Source organism: Cinclus cinclus, chromosome 8 (genome assembly GCF_963662255.1).
Source record: "Cinclus cinclus chromosome 8, bCinCin1.1, whole genome shotgun sequence".
In the NCBI taxonomy this organism is placed as follows: Eukaryota; Metazoa; Chordata; class Aves; order Passeriformes; family Cinclidae; genus Cinclus; species Cinclus cinclus.
The window spans coordinates 1,913,167-1,927,194 of NC_085053.1; the positions used below are offsets into that span (position 1 = coordinate 1,913,167).

A 14,028-nucleotide genomic window follows, 5' to 3' on the forward strand; every position below is an offset into this window, starting at 1 on the left:
GACCCCCAGGCTCAGGTTACATTCTTCAATATATATTTTTGCCTTTTTGGAGGAAATTGAGCGCTGTGAGTCACATCAGAATTCCCGAAATGAGAAGTGGAGATAAGATTTTCTGACTCCTGGGGTTCTGCTCCAGACAGAGTGGAGACTGCCTTAGGCAGCCTTGAGAAATTCCAGTGTCTTTGTAGCACTTGCACTGCCTACCTTATTCACACTTAATCAGACACAGAGGCTGAGGGATGAGTATGTTTTCGGAAATTATCTTTTCTTCCCATCTGGACCTCAGGGAAAACTTCTGCCTTAAACCCTTTGTCTCTTAATTTCTAAAGAATTAAGTGTTGCAAGTTCTCTCCAAACAGGAAACATCTTCACTACTGGCACTAGAACTCCTTTTCCCCCCTCAAGGCTGGCTAAATCTCTTACTTTTCCTCTCCTATTACTGTGGGTGAAGCTGGAGGTTTTTCCACTATTTCAAAATTTCAAGTGGCTCCATGACTCTTTGCCATAGGGTAGATGTCCTTTACACAAAGCACTTTGAAATAAATACTTACTGAGTGTTTTAATTTAGGAATGACAAAAATATATTCTGGGAGAGAGATGGAACTGGATTTCTCAGAGGCACTTAAAGCTCTGTTTTTTTCTGTTGATATATAAATGCAGGTGCAATCTTCTAGACAAAGAAGCAGTCTTTAAAAAAGACATGGGAAATTAATCTCTGTCTTTTTCTAGATGTACAAGTGTGCATCTATATACTCCTTACCTGGGATCCCACCACATTCTGTATTTGTCCTGGATTTGTGATTTCTTCAAGTTCAACAGCGTTTCAGATAAAATAATTTTCCACTGAATTAAATTTTCTTGAGATACTGATAGAGATACTGAAAAAAAATGTTTCTCAAACCAAAACTTACAAATTTCCAATACAAAGGCAGACTGTAGAAAACCCGTTTTAGCAATTTATGGCCTCTTTGTAAAACTTTCAATTAAAATTTGTCTCTAAAAATCAATCCACCACTACTTGTTATGCACGGAGTGGATTTGAAACACTATAGATCATGTACCTCTTAAGTTCTCTAAAACACCTTTTGGGTTTAGAAGATTGTAAAGATTTCTTTCCTCCAGCACCCTTTTTAGAGTGGGGTGGGAATAAAACAGTTCTCTTGGGCAGATAGGGGTCTTTGAAAAACTGCCCTTTGAGTGGTTATTCCATCCCTTGTGTGTTCATTTAATGGTGATTTTAGCTAAGCATTGTTTCACTTGCTTCCTCATAAGAATGTCTCATGGGGCGATATTAAAAAACTCAATTATAACAGACTGTACTGCACTATTGTTTCTTTATTACTGACACAGCCTTGAGGCACAAGCCAAGCTGATCTGCCAGGAACAGATCAATCCTATCAATGTCAGCTGTTCTTGACAGCTCAGCAGCCTTCTGCTGATTTTTCAAAGGTTTTCTTTAACATTTTTTAATGTTCTAGAGTCTTTTCTAGGTGCTCATGTGGAAGGCCCAGCTTCTGATTACCTTGATCTTCTTTTCTGAGATACAGAGAGGCAATATTTGCTTTTTGTCCACCTTTTTTTTTTTCTCATATTCCCAGTTACTGAGGGTTTGGATTATTAAACTGTAGCTTGATTGGTTGTGACCAACCTAAGTAGTCTTCACTCCATAATCTGACCTGCTCTCTTTTCCCAGTGCATGACACTATTGCAGTGAATATTTCCTTAATATAAAAAGAAATTACATTTGACATATCCTCTGTCAATTGCTGTCCTTTAAATACCAGATTTGGGTGGATTTTTTTGTTTTTATTTCTAATATGTTTATATATCCCTTTCTTACCCTTTATGTCTCATAGTGGCCTCTTAAGTGAACCTTCCAACTGGGATATTAATTGTGGCCGCATTATTGTCAATGCACCTCTGTTTGTAAGGGAAAAGAGGTGATCTGGAGCGTTCCTTATAAAAAGCTGGGCTTTTACTTATGCAAATGAAAGTCTGGAGTGTGTAGGAACAAGAAGTGTTCAGCATTTCTAAAAATTGTTCTTTAGAGTCTCCTATTTTTCTGGCAGAGAGGAGCTGTATTAATTTTAAGCAACTATATCTGTGCTCATGTAGCATAAGAAGAGAGCAAGAACTTCATCCAGCTCTGTGCAGCACAAGAAATGAGGATCTTACATTCCCAAATCAATTGGCAAAAGAGTAAAAAAGCAGGAATTTGAAATAACTTTGAGAAGAGAATAAATAAGTAACACAGAAAGAAGCTAAGGTCAGGGTGCATGGCATTTTTAGCTTGATTATCTCCAGTTCAACCTAAGTAACTGTATTACAGGTATTTTTCCTGAAATATATATGAAGTTTAGGCTCCAACATGAGGATCATGAGGAATCCCAGTCCCTCTGAAGTTTTTAAATACCTTTGACTTTTAATAATGAGGTTTTAACCTCTATTGTGGGGTTTTGAGTATGATTTTCAGGCTTTCTTTTTTTTCCTTAAATAATGTTGCCTTCATCTTCCAGTGCATTACAGGGGAATAAGAATTTGTAATAAGACTATAATCAGTGGATAGCAGAATTCCCTGGGAAAAACCAAAAAGAGCCCCATGCCAGTGATGCACAAGGGAATACAGCCAACAAAAAGAAGCAGTCTTTTTTTAGGCTGGAGTTTTTACAAGCATATTGCTTGTAGGCTTTGGTGTTTTATTATTTTTTGTGGGGCTTTCTTTATCTACTGCAGACAAGAGGTCTCAGACAGCCCCTGCAAAGGAAGACTACTGTAAACTATGAAATAAGCTTTTCCTTCCTCCGGAGATTCCACTGGCAAAGGAATTCTGATAAAGTTTCCTAAGAGCTTTCTTCAGAGTTTTTGCCATGACAAGGATGAGAGTTTACCAGTAGGAAGCTCATGAAATGGCTTGGAAAAGGGAATCTCCAGGAAAAGGTGTAGCATTTTCTGCCTCTTGGTGCCTGGGGGGCATAAAAACTGTCCCGAAGTTGTCTATAAATTTTCTGTGCATACAGTTATAACAGCTGATCAATGTTTTAGGAAAAAAACAAAAAAACCAAAACAAAAACAAACAAACAAACAACAAAACCCTGCCCTATCAAGACTGATTAACATAGAATAATGTTTACAGAACTCCTCTGAAATTAGGCCTTGCTGCATAATGTGCTGTACAGGTGCATTAAAATACCAGCTTCTGTCTGTGTCCTCCAGGTGGTAAAGCCTCCCAGCAGAGAAGGGGGGGCAAACAGGAAGAGTTTTTATTCCCAGTTTGAGGCTAAATAAACAGCAGTCCAGATCTGATGCTGCCTGGAAGCCTCAGGATGTCTGGTTCTTCTAAGCAAGGCTTGTCTAGGCCAGCCAAAAGCTAACCTCAGATTTCCAGAGTTTCTTGATTGTCCATTTGTGTTTCCAGCTTTGCTAGTTCACACCTTCTTGAAAGTACTCCTCCACCTACAAATATTCAGTGGGTTGTTTATAATCCCCACTCTCTTCAGGAACTGACTTGCTTTCTAAGACTTTGTTGCCATTTCTAGTCAACTCTCCTGATTTGTTAGTAACTGAGGCTGTTTTAGCATATACTCTTTATTCTGTGCTCTTTTCTGAGATGATTTCTTCTTCTTGACAGGGTTTTTGGGGAATTTTTTTTCTTTTGGTGAAAAAATTGGGTGATACTAGTTGATATAAGCTTGGAATCCAGAAGCCACTGATTTTTATTCTGTAGGAACAGGCTGAGGCTCTAAAATCAGAGCTCCAGCATGCCCTGTATGACCTCTAATTATGTTCAGCCTCATTAAATCCCATCGATAACAGTGAAGCTTTATGCAGCAGTATGATTAACCAGTATGAATTCCTAGTGTATTGTCTTGTCCACCTGAAATATTATATGCATCTGCTGAGGAGCTGTAACTCTATTGAGATCATCACATTGAAGAATATTGTCCAAGGGATTTTTTGAAGCAAGGTCCATGTTTCAAGTTTGGCTTCTACAAGTGACTGATGAACCTGAATTGTGAAGAGCTCCATCAATGCTGGGGCTGGCAAACCTGACCACAAATGAGAGCTCTGCACAGCTGAGATCCATAAGGAAGGGCTCTTCCAATGCTGCAGTTTCCATTTTTACCCAAACTTGTTTAACCAGCTTTGAGTTAAGAGAACAGGAAGAAAGAACTGACACCTCCTTTCTGCAAAACATTATGCCAGGCGAAAAACTGGGATCTGCTTATTCACGCAATTAATTCAAGCTAATTGTCATCCTCCTCTTTGATATCCTGGAATTGTGTGTTTCTGTCAGTAAAAGTTTGTAACGTGGCACTTGGCACTTTGTCAGCACAGCGTGTCTTTCTGGGAGGGCTCATCTGGCAAGGGGAAACATCCGTCCTGACGTGTGCGAGGGCCAGATCCTGGGATTTTCCAAGACTTCTTTTTCCACGCGGAATTTCCCGTCTCGTGGAGGGCAGGCTAGTTGAGGGAATAAAAGGCAGAGCATTCCAGGGTCCAGACACTTGGAGCTGAACTTGATTTTCAAGGCTGAGTTCATCCACTTAGCCACAGAAAGCAGTCTCTGGGAAGCAGCGCAGAAGAATTCTGTCACCTGGACACTGCAGCTGCAAACTGTGAGTAGAAATGGACTCTGCTATTCTGTTTTCCTGTCCAGCTAAAGGAGAACTGGAGAGCTGGAAATCTGTGTTCATCTTCATGTAAAAACTGTTTACATGTAAAAGTATCTTGATGTTAAAAACTGTTTTAAAATGAGTAATTTCCAAGAAGTACAAATCCTACTTAAGTCTTGTTTAAAAGTACATAGCAAAAATTGCATGGTCAGTAGTTTATATGGAACTTTGACAGCTTAGTATTTGTTTTTTACAAATGTGTTTCTTTGATTTCTCATAGCCATCTGCTTAAAAGACAGAGAAAACTCTCAGAAGCATGATTTGCTTGCAGTTCCTATCTCTTCTTACCTATGGTAAGTGTGTATTTCTCTGTGTAGAAAACTAGTGGGATGGCAGTATTAGTGTGACTGTTCTCTTTGAGCTCAGCATGAAACAGAATTTTTGAACCTGCCATAATTAACCTGAGGCTGTGTTCACACAGTAAAACCTCTGGATGCAATGGCACGTTTTCCCTGCTTGCCTGTCAAAGCCATAATTGGCTCCTATAGTCTCAAAGCTTTGTGTGATCAGACATAGTTTCACAGGCTGAAGTCCCTGTACTTGAAGCTGACTTGCCTGGTTTGAAGCTTGCCAGGTGATTGTTTATAAAATAATTACCACTAGTTTTTATGCATTTTCAGATACTGACAAGTTTGCAGTGTTTATAGAGCTTAAATGTCCTCTTCTAGAGAGAGAGGAGGGGAGAAGTCAGACACCAACTTTTGGTTATCTTCTCATTCTAGGACTTACAGTGTTGCAGGGAGTGAATGGATGGACATACCATTATTCAGACACAAACATGACCTACAGGGAAGCAGAGCTGTGGTGCAGAAAAAAGTATACTAACCTGGTTGCCATCCAGAACAAGGAGGAAATCAAACATCTCAATGCCTTCTTACCCTTCAATCCGGGTTACTACTGGATTGGAATCAGAAAAATTAATGATGTGTGGACCTGGACTGGAACTAACAAAGAACTGACAGAAGAAGCAAGAAACTGGGCTTCAGGGGAGCCAAATGGCAAAGGGAACAATGAGGACTGCGTTGAGATCTACATCAAAAGAGGGAAGGATGATGGCAAATGGAATGATGAGCAGTGTGAGAAAAAGAAAGTCGCCTTGTGCTACACAGGTACAGTGTGATAGAGGTCATTCCAGTGTGACCCTGGGGAGATGAGGTGGTGACTGGGATGAAGTTGTTTAACTTCATCTAATATTTACCTTAGAACAAGTGGTCTTGGAGTTCCCAGCCAGTAGAATCCTTTTACTGTGAGCTAGTCTGTAAGAGGCGTGCATTTCAGAAATTCTTCTGTGAAATGACAGGATAATCCTAAATACCAAACCCTCTGATCTTCTTTTGCTGTACAAAGGGCTTGTTTAGTGTCAGAAAGATAAATCAAGTAGCTAGCAAGATTTTGTTAGTGGCTGTTGTTGGTTCTTTCATAATTTGCTTTGATTTTTTTTCCCCCAGCTTCTTGCAACCCATCTCTCTGCAGTGGCCATGGAGAATGCATAGAGACTATCAACAACCACACCTGTCATTGCAACCCTGGGTTCTATGGGCCTGAATGCGAGTTTGGTAAGATTATTTCATCCTGTTTTTTGACCAACTCATGCTAGCTAGTGTTCAGTTTGGCTTCTTGGTTTACCTGCTCAGCCAAAGAGACTGACTGTGTTCCTTCTTGTGCTTCTTTGAAGTTAAGAGCTGTGGTCCACTAAAGAAACCTGATCATGGGAGCCTTGAGTGCCACCATCCACTGGGGGACTTCAGCTACAACTCGTCCTGCACAGTTCAGTGTGAGGAGGGCTATGAGCTGACTGCACTGGAATCTGTTCACTGTACCTCTTCTGGGGTCTGGTCTGCCCCCCTTGCAGCATGCAGAGGTGAGATTTCTGCATTGTATGTGGCCCTGTAAACCTCAGTGCTGCTCTGGCAGTAGGTAAACATGGAAGTTTGGCCAATTCCTTTGTTACACATCCTGTGGTGTGGGTGCTGTTTTATTTCAGCACGCAGGTTCTGTTCCTGAGAAGGTGAAATGAATGTTCTGGCCTTGTTCCTTTTCCAACTCTTAGGTGGGAACAGGGAACTGAGATGACCTAGCTGGGAGACTGTTCTCAACAGGCCAGTTATCCTGGCTGTAGGAGTAATTTTCTGAGGTGTTTGGCTTAGAACGATATACTTTTCTAAGCAAATAAAAGCATCAAAGATCACCCAGCAGCAGTCAAAATAGAGAAATTTTGGATTGTAAATAGTTGCTGTCATGACCTACATATGAATTAACAGTCTTGCCTTAAGAGCCTGTTTCCCATTTTAAAATATTTCCCCTTCTGTCTGCTTTCTGAGATCCTGGCATAGTAGACCCCTGTCTAAAGTATGGCTTGGTGCAAGCTAAGCTCTGTGCTGTCTCTTGTGCCTTTCAGCTGTGACCTGTCCTGCCTTGGAAATGCCTGTCCATGGGGCTGTGAACTGCTCCCATGCCTCTGTGCAGCTCACCTGGGGAACCACCTGTGAGTTCACCTGTGAGGAAGGATTCACCTTGACAGGACCAGCTACACTGCAGTGTGGCTCTTCTGGGGCCTGGGACAGGCAGCAGCCAAGCTGTGCAGGTAATTTCCTTTTCCCTGCTCACCTGAGCCCTCAGGGCTGTCAGCATTGCCCTGCTGTTCTCCTGAAGCACCTGTGCTGATTGCTGTTGTGCTCCTTGTGCTGCAGCTGTGAAGTGTGAGGCTGTCCCGTGGCCAGCAGAAGGCTCTGTGAGCTGTGACCACTCTTCTGCAGACCTCACCTCTGGCTCACGTTGTCATTTCCAGTGCAGTGAGGGATATGTCCTGGAGGGCTCGTCCAGCACTGAGTGCCTGCCACAGGGACAGTGGTCACAACCAGTGCCCAAATGCAAAGGTAAGACTTGCTGGGTTGGAAACCATCGATTAAAGTTTGAAGAATCTGAAGAGACTTTCTCAATCAAGTATAATCAAAGAGTAACATTTATCCCCACCACATCTGTAGCACTTTTCATAAGCAGGTCTCAAGGTGGGGTCATTTGGCCTCGTGTACTAGTGAGGAAACAGCAGTGCAGGGTGACAAACAACACTCTGGGGCTGCGTCCCCAACATCCACAATAACAACTTTTAGAGTGGAGTGTTCTGGCAGAGATTCTTTATTCATTAAACCACAAACAGGAGCAAGTGCAGTTTACGCAGTGCAGGGTGGAAAATCATCTGGAGCCATTCCCAGGATTACTTGTATGCTTTGGGTGCTTGTTAAGGGTTCTGGCTGCACTGTGCAATCTGATGAAATCTCTGTTTCTGAGACACTGCTAGGTCTGAAGGGAGATATGCTGGCTCTGTAGGGCACAGCTCCAGGCAGGGCATGTCTTCTTCCCAGCTCCTAGAAGAGTGTTTATCCTGATCTGCTCCAAGCTAAGCTCTGTGCTGTCACTTGTGCCTTTCAGCTGTGACCTGTCCTGCCTTGGAAATGCCTGTCCATGGGGCTGTGAACTGCTCCCATGCCTCTGTGCAGCTCACCTGGGGAACCACCTGTGAGTTCACCTGTGAGGAAGGATTCACCTTGACAGGACCAGCTACACTGCAGTGTGGCTCTTCTGGGGCCTGGGACAGGCAGCAGCCAAGCTGTGCAGGTAATTTCCTTTTCCCTGCTCACCTGAGCCCTCAGGGCTGTCAGCATTGCCCTGCTGTTCTCCTGAAGCACCTGTGCTGATTGCTGTTGTGCTCCTTGTGCTGCAGCTGTGAAGTGTGAGGCTGTCCCGTGGCCAGCAGAAGGCTCTGTGAGCTGTGACCACTCTTCTGCAGGCCTCACCTCTGGCTCACGTTGTCATTTCCAGTGCAGTGAGGGATATGTCCTGGAGGGCTCGTCCAGCACTGAGTGCCTGCCACAGGGACAGTGGTCACAACCAGTGCCCAAATGCAAAGGTAAGACTGTTGGAAATTGCAGTTTTCTGACCACTGGGGAACACACAGAAATCCATATTCCTATGGGGTCCCGGCTCCCAACTAAATTCTGTGCTCCCCTGTTTTCAGCTGTGCCTTGGAATGCCTGCTTATGGCTCTGAGCAGCTCCCATCCCAAAGTCAAATTAATTTGAAAATAAATTGTACATCTGTGCAAAGATTTGGGCCAAAGACAGGAAAGTCCTTAGTGACTCTTAACAATATCTTTTTGTGTTTCAGTCATACAGTGTGAACCACTGAGCTCTCCTGAGAAAGGCTCCATGGATTGCTCCCACGGGGCTGGGATCTTCACCTACAACACTTCCTGCCACTTCAGCTGCCCTGAAGGATGGAATCTCAATGGCTCTCGTGTTCTTGAGTGCAGCCATTCAGGAAACTGGAGTGCCAGCCTGCCCACTTGTGAAGGTATTTTGCCTGTGGCACTGGATTTTTAGTCAGATGAGGTATGGAAGGGTGGTAGTGTTGGTAATAGCAACCAGTGAGCTAGAACGTGTAGTGAAATCCATGAATTCAAAATCACTCATTATGCATGAAAATAGAAGAGGGGAAAAAAAGTCCTAAAAGATCTTGTGGGAAAATGTTGATTTCTTATCTATAAAAAAAAAACAAAACAACAAACCTGCAACCGGATTTAATTTCTTTCTGTTTGGTTTTTAAACAAAATATTTATCACTATGAGCTTTTTATCATGTGAATAGAGACAAAAGCTTTTCTAGAGAAACAGAACCTTGTGGGGAAATCTGCATTCATAAGTCTGTATCTCAGTGGAAAATTTTACAGGTTTTTTTAATTCGGTGTGATAGTTTCTTGGATGAACTCTTCAGCCAAAAGACCTCATAGAGCTTTTTTCTCAGAGGCTGTAATTTCAAAGGACAGAAAGCTCAGCCTTTCTTTCTCATTCAAGGCAGTAAGAGCTCTGTCACTGCCCTCAGCTGGAACACCCCTGACTTGCCTGGAATGCTTTTGCTTGAGGTCCTTAAAGCTCATTTAAGCTTTCATTTGCTTGAACAGAATTCAGATCCTGGAATAATTTCATTGATCTCATCAGGATTACTTAAACAGGAAGATAGACAGGGAGTTAAACTATGAACTGCAACATGAAAAATAAGAGGAGCACAAATTGCTATGCAAGGCTCAAGGTTAGAGACAGACCCTGGTGTAGGGAGCTTCTTGCCATTACTTTGGCAATGGATGGGGTAATTTTTGGTATTCAGCTTTTTACCTTGTGTACAGGAACTGTCCTGTTTCATCAAGAGAAAACTTTAGTTTTACAAGCTCTAGTTCTGGTTCCTCTTGAAGAGCACGAGGAAAGGGAAGAAGGAGAGAGGGCTCCAAAGACCACCCGTGCCCCTTGATCTCACTGAAACCTTTTCATCCTTTCAGCCTCTGACCAAGCCAGCTACATCTCTGTGGGCATAGCAGCCACTTCTGCCTCTCTGCTGTCCACAGCATCCTTCCTCCTTTGGCTTGCAAGGCGCTTCCGGAGAAAAGGTGAGCACTTGGTCTGACTCCACTGCTTTATTTATCTTCCTGAAAAATTTTCAGTGGAGGAAAAAAAAAACCCAAAACCTCCAAAGCCCTATACCTTGCTTGTTGGAAAAAGTGGTAATTCCCATACTTAGATAAATTCCAAAATTATTTTCAAGAACCCTCCATGTATGCCAGGTTTGGCTTTTGGATGAACATCTAACAAAAAGGAAAAAATTAGTAAACCCCATATATTTAGACAACAAGAATTAAGGCTTTTGTCTTGAAATGCTAATGCCCTTTCTTATTCTTCTTGCAGCGAAGAAGTTTATTCCTTTCAGGTAAGTCGTGTCTCAAAAAGCAACATAAAAAAACCACTGCTACCACTTTGCTAAAATCCATTTGATAAAAGCCTGCTGTCATTAAAGTACTTTTCACTTTTTGTTTTATAGGAACTGGCAGGAAACAGCCAGTGAGGGTAGCTTCCAAAGCGCTGGCGAGAATGTCTAAGTCAGGTGTTTCAGGTAAGTACATGTGATGGCTTCACTCACAAACTCTCTTCCTTTTAATCACACAAGCAATCAGTCAGAGCTGCTAATTTCTGTACAATTGGTGACACAGCAATGTGTGCTTTGGGATATTTAATATGCATCTTGGCATTGCACGGAAGCTCCTAACAAGACTGATGGATTTCTTGCTATAGAAATGGTTGTTCAGCTCCTTAAGGATGATTGTGCTTAGCATTCTGTTCAGCTGCATATGGTATTAGGAACACTTTCGTGCAGTTCTGCTACCTGCTGCATACAAAATTCCTCTGGGATAAGAGCAAACACAGATCTCTGCCAGTTTTCTGATTTATGGAGGAATTTTGTTCTTTCTGCAGGAATTGCAGCCACCTTCACTTACGTCTCAGATTTCTGGAGAACGAAACTGCTTGCAAATCAGCAGCTGTCCAGATGTTTTTACCTCTTGCTGACAAGATGATTGACCTTGTGTATGATTCAGAAATCTTGAACTCAAGCTGTCTGGTCTTTCCATTGAAGACAAGCAAAAAACTCTGGCCTTCTGGCCAAATCCTTCCTACATTCAGCCATGAAGTTATCCTAAACTGGGAGCTTGCCATCTCCTGTTCAGATGCTGAGCAAATAGTGCTCTGCTGCCTAATGAGGAGGCTGGTTCCTCCTCTGCTCCACTCAAAGGTACCGAGGTGAGGTGAAGACATGCATTATTTCACATCACTTACTACACTCCTGGACGTGTCTCCTGTGGAGTCACAGGGGTTATGCTTGCAGAAACAGAAGTATCAGGATGAAAAAAATATTCGCTGAACAGCTTTGAAACTATTGATCTGGTTTGTGGAAGTCAGTTTATTTTGAGATACCCCAGCCAATAGATATGCCTGCAGTGATATGGGCAATTATTTGGGTTTCTGCTGCATATACAAGAAAACATAGATACTTTTTATTAAACTATAGCAGCACTAGGAACCATAGTGCTTACACAAGGTATTCTGAATGCAGCAGGTAGATCTGAAATTATCTCATCCCTGTGGGATTGTGTACTGTAATATGTGTATATACATATATATTTATTTGTGCAGCTTTTACTGTGGATATTTCTGTGCTCTTAACTGTACGTGTATTGTAAAATACTTGTTCTTGAGTGGGTCTGTGGCTGTTGAGCAATTGATCAGAATTTATTTTAACATAAATTGGAGGTGTTTGTCAGGATTGCATGCCTGCATGTTTACGAATGAAATGGAAGACTGAGATTTGTGTGTTTTATGTATTAAAAATATGATATTTTTTGAACTGTTAAAAGTCTTCATATGAGAGACTCTCTTAATTTATGTTTAAGTTATAAATTTAAAATCTCTCATTTAACCTGATACGTATTGTCCTATTTGTAACGTTTTTAATAAAATATGTTCGGTTAATGCCCCCTAGTCGTAAATGGGAATAATTTAAATTATTTGGGTCAGCCCTGTGACTTGGGCTTCAACAGAAGAATGTGAGGGTTTGGAGAAGGCTGGCTAAAAGCAAGGCTGTCCTTTACTGGAGAATCACAGAATCACCGTGTTGATAGAGATCTTTAAGATCATTGAGTCCAACCCATGCCCTAACACCACCTCAATTAAACCATGGCACTGAGTGCCACAACCAACCCTTTTTTAAACACATCCAGGGATGCTGACTCCACCACCTCCCAGGGCAGACGATTCCACTACTTTATCACTCCTTCAATAAAAAAACTTCTTCCTAACTTCCATCCTAAATCTCCCTTGGAGCTGTCCGTATTTCCATAGCAGCCAAGGCCAGAGCAGCCAGCAGATGGGGCTGACTGCCTGGGACTGGCACAGCCAGAGCCGATCCCAAACCAGCATCCCCAGGTCTGAAAGGGAGGAGGAAGGATCAGTGGTGTGTCCCAGCTGCTTGGGCTCTGGCAGGCATGTGCAGGAGGGAGTGAAGAGCAGGAAGAGAAGCAAACAGGTAATCTTGGTGCATAAGTAACAGCATCAACCCCTGAGCCCGTCCGGGTTTTTGCAGCCCCTTCTGCTGGGAAGCTGAGTTAGCACAGGTCTGGAGTTGAAAGCACAGCTCTGGCTGCAGCCTAGGCACCTCCATCCCACCCTGGCCTGGGCTGCAGCTGGGGAGGTACCAGTGGTGGCCAGACTCGGACCTTTTGCCAGCCCTGATATCCTGAGATATCCTGAGAGATAAGCAGGAGCTGTACTATAGCTCTGAAGCTGCTGCCAGGAGCCTGCCCTTGCTGACAAACTCTGCATTCCTGCCCCAGCCAAGGCTCATTGACGAGAAGCTGTCATGCCTGTGAGTGAGTGAGGGTCATTCAAGAGGTGCTGCACCACAGGGGACAGAGCCCACTGCTGCTTGTCCCAAACCGATTAAAGAGCTGAGAGTGGCTGTCAGCACTTCCACTGCCTTGACAAGGTGGGGCCCAACCCTGTGAGCAGATGTAGAGCAGTAATCCTCAGGTTCCCTGAGGGGATGCAGAGATTAGCCCTGAACGCCCCTGCTCTGAATCCCTGCAGGAGCTGTTTTGAGAGCTAAAGCACCACATGGATCCCCTGGCCTGCCCTTGCTGTTGTCCTCTACATGCACGGCCTGGGTGTAGCATCCTCTGGAGAGAGCTGCTTATCCAGCATGGTGTCTTCGTTTAGGGCAAATTTAGGGAGAAAACGTTTGAATGGGGTCTTTTTAAGAAACAGATTCAAGTAGGTTTTTTTTTTAACTGGTTCAGGGAAATATTTTTTCTGAGAGAAGTAAGAAAAAAACCCCTGTTTATTTAACAGGCAAAGCACTTCCCAGCACAGAAATGAACAACACTAAGCTACAAAACATTAAAAAGCCATGCTTCCCACCTGTTGCCCAGGGCAGTCCAGTTCTCCTTTCCCGACCAGAGCTGGTGCTTCTAGCAGTTTTCCCTGGGATCTTACAAGGGCTCCATTGCCAGAAAAGAGACTATAAAATGATCCTTCCTCTTCCTCCAAGCCTTGTGACTTCTAGAGGCAGCGCTCTTCTAATGAGATCCCATTAGGGTGGGATTCATCCTCTACTCCCATACATCCCCTAGGTCAGACAAAGACTCTCCTTCCTTGCAGTGACTCTCAAGATACATCTCTCCTCATAATTAATGTTAGTCCAGTACACAGGCAAAAACCCATCCAGGTTGTTTGATTCTTTATCCCTCCTGGCACAGTTTTTCCTGCCTCAGGATATGATTTACCAGTTATGATGGCATGGTGCACCCAGACCTTGAGGAGCTTCAGGAAGTCATTTTATTTGTAGTGGTTGTGTCTCTGCCAGTGCCTGGGAACACAGCTCTTGTTTGCTATCTGTGTAGTTCCCGTGCTGGCAACAATGGCCATGGGAATGCTGGCTGCCAGGCAGTTCTTTAGTCACTCCATTGTGTCATTCCTCCCCTG

At 43.2% G+C, this 14,028-nt stretch overlaps 1 protein-coding gene across 1 annotated transcript; it reads left to right on the forward strand.

The window, feature by feature from the left end:
* The first annotated feature begins 4,110 nt into the window (after positions 1-4,110).
* Positions 4,111-11,947, forward strand: SELE (selectin E). Its single transcript, XM_062497106.1, has 14 exons — positions 4,111-4,616; positions 4,894-4,966; positions 5,396-5,782; positions 6,122-6,229; positions 6,349-6,534; positions 7,072-7,257; positions 7,364-7,549; positions 8,103-8,288; positions 8,395-8,580; positions 8,838-9,023; positions 10,002-10,109; positions 10,405-10,426; positions 10,538-10,609; positions 10,969-11,947. The coding sequence occupies exons 2-13, from the start codon at positions 4,930-4,932 to the stop codon at positions 10,593-10,595; spliced, it is 1,836 nt and encodes a 611-aa protein (XP_062353090.1). The 5' UTR covers positions 4,111-4,616; positions 4,894-4,929; the 3' UTR covers positions 10,596-10,609; positions 10,969-11,947.
* Positions 11,948-14,028: the final 2,081 nt, after the last annotated feature.

Bases quoted from the DNA above. Each gene is read 5' to 3' on its own strand.
- SELE (XM_062497106.1), top strand. From the start codon at position 4,930: ATGATTTGCTTGCAGTTCCTATCTCTTCTTACCTATG. The intron at 6,230-6,348 runs GTAAGATTATTT...GCTTCTTTGAAG, and splicing joins TGGGCCTGAATGCGAGTTTG to TTAAGAGCTGTGGTCCACTA. The intron at 8,581-8,837 runs GTAAGACTGTTG...TTTGTGTTTCAG, and splicing joins ACCAGTGCCCAAATGCAAAG to TCATACAGTGTGAACCACTG.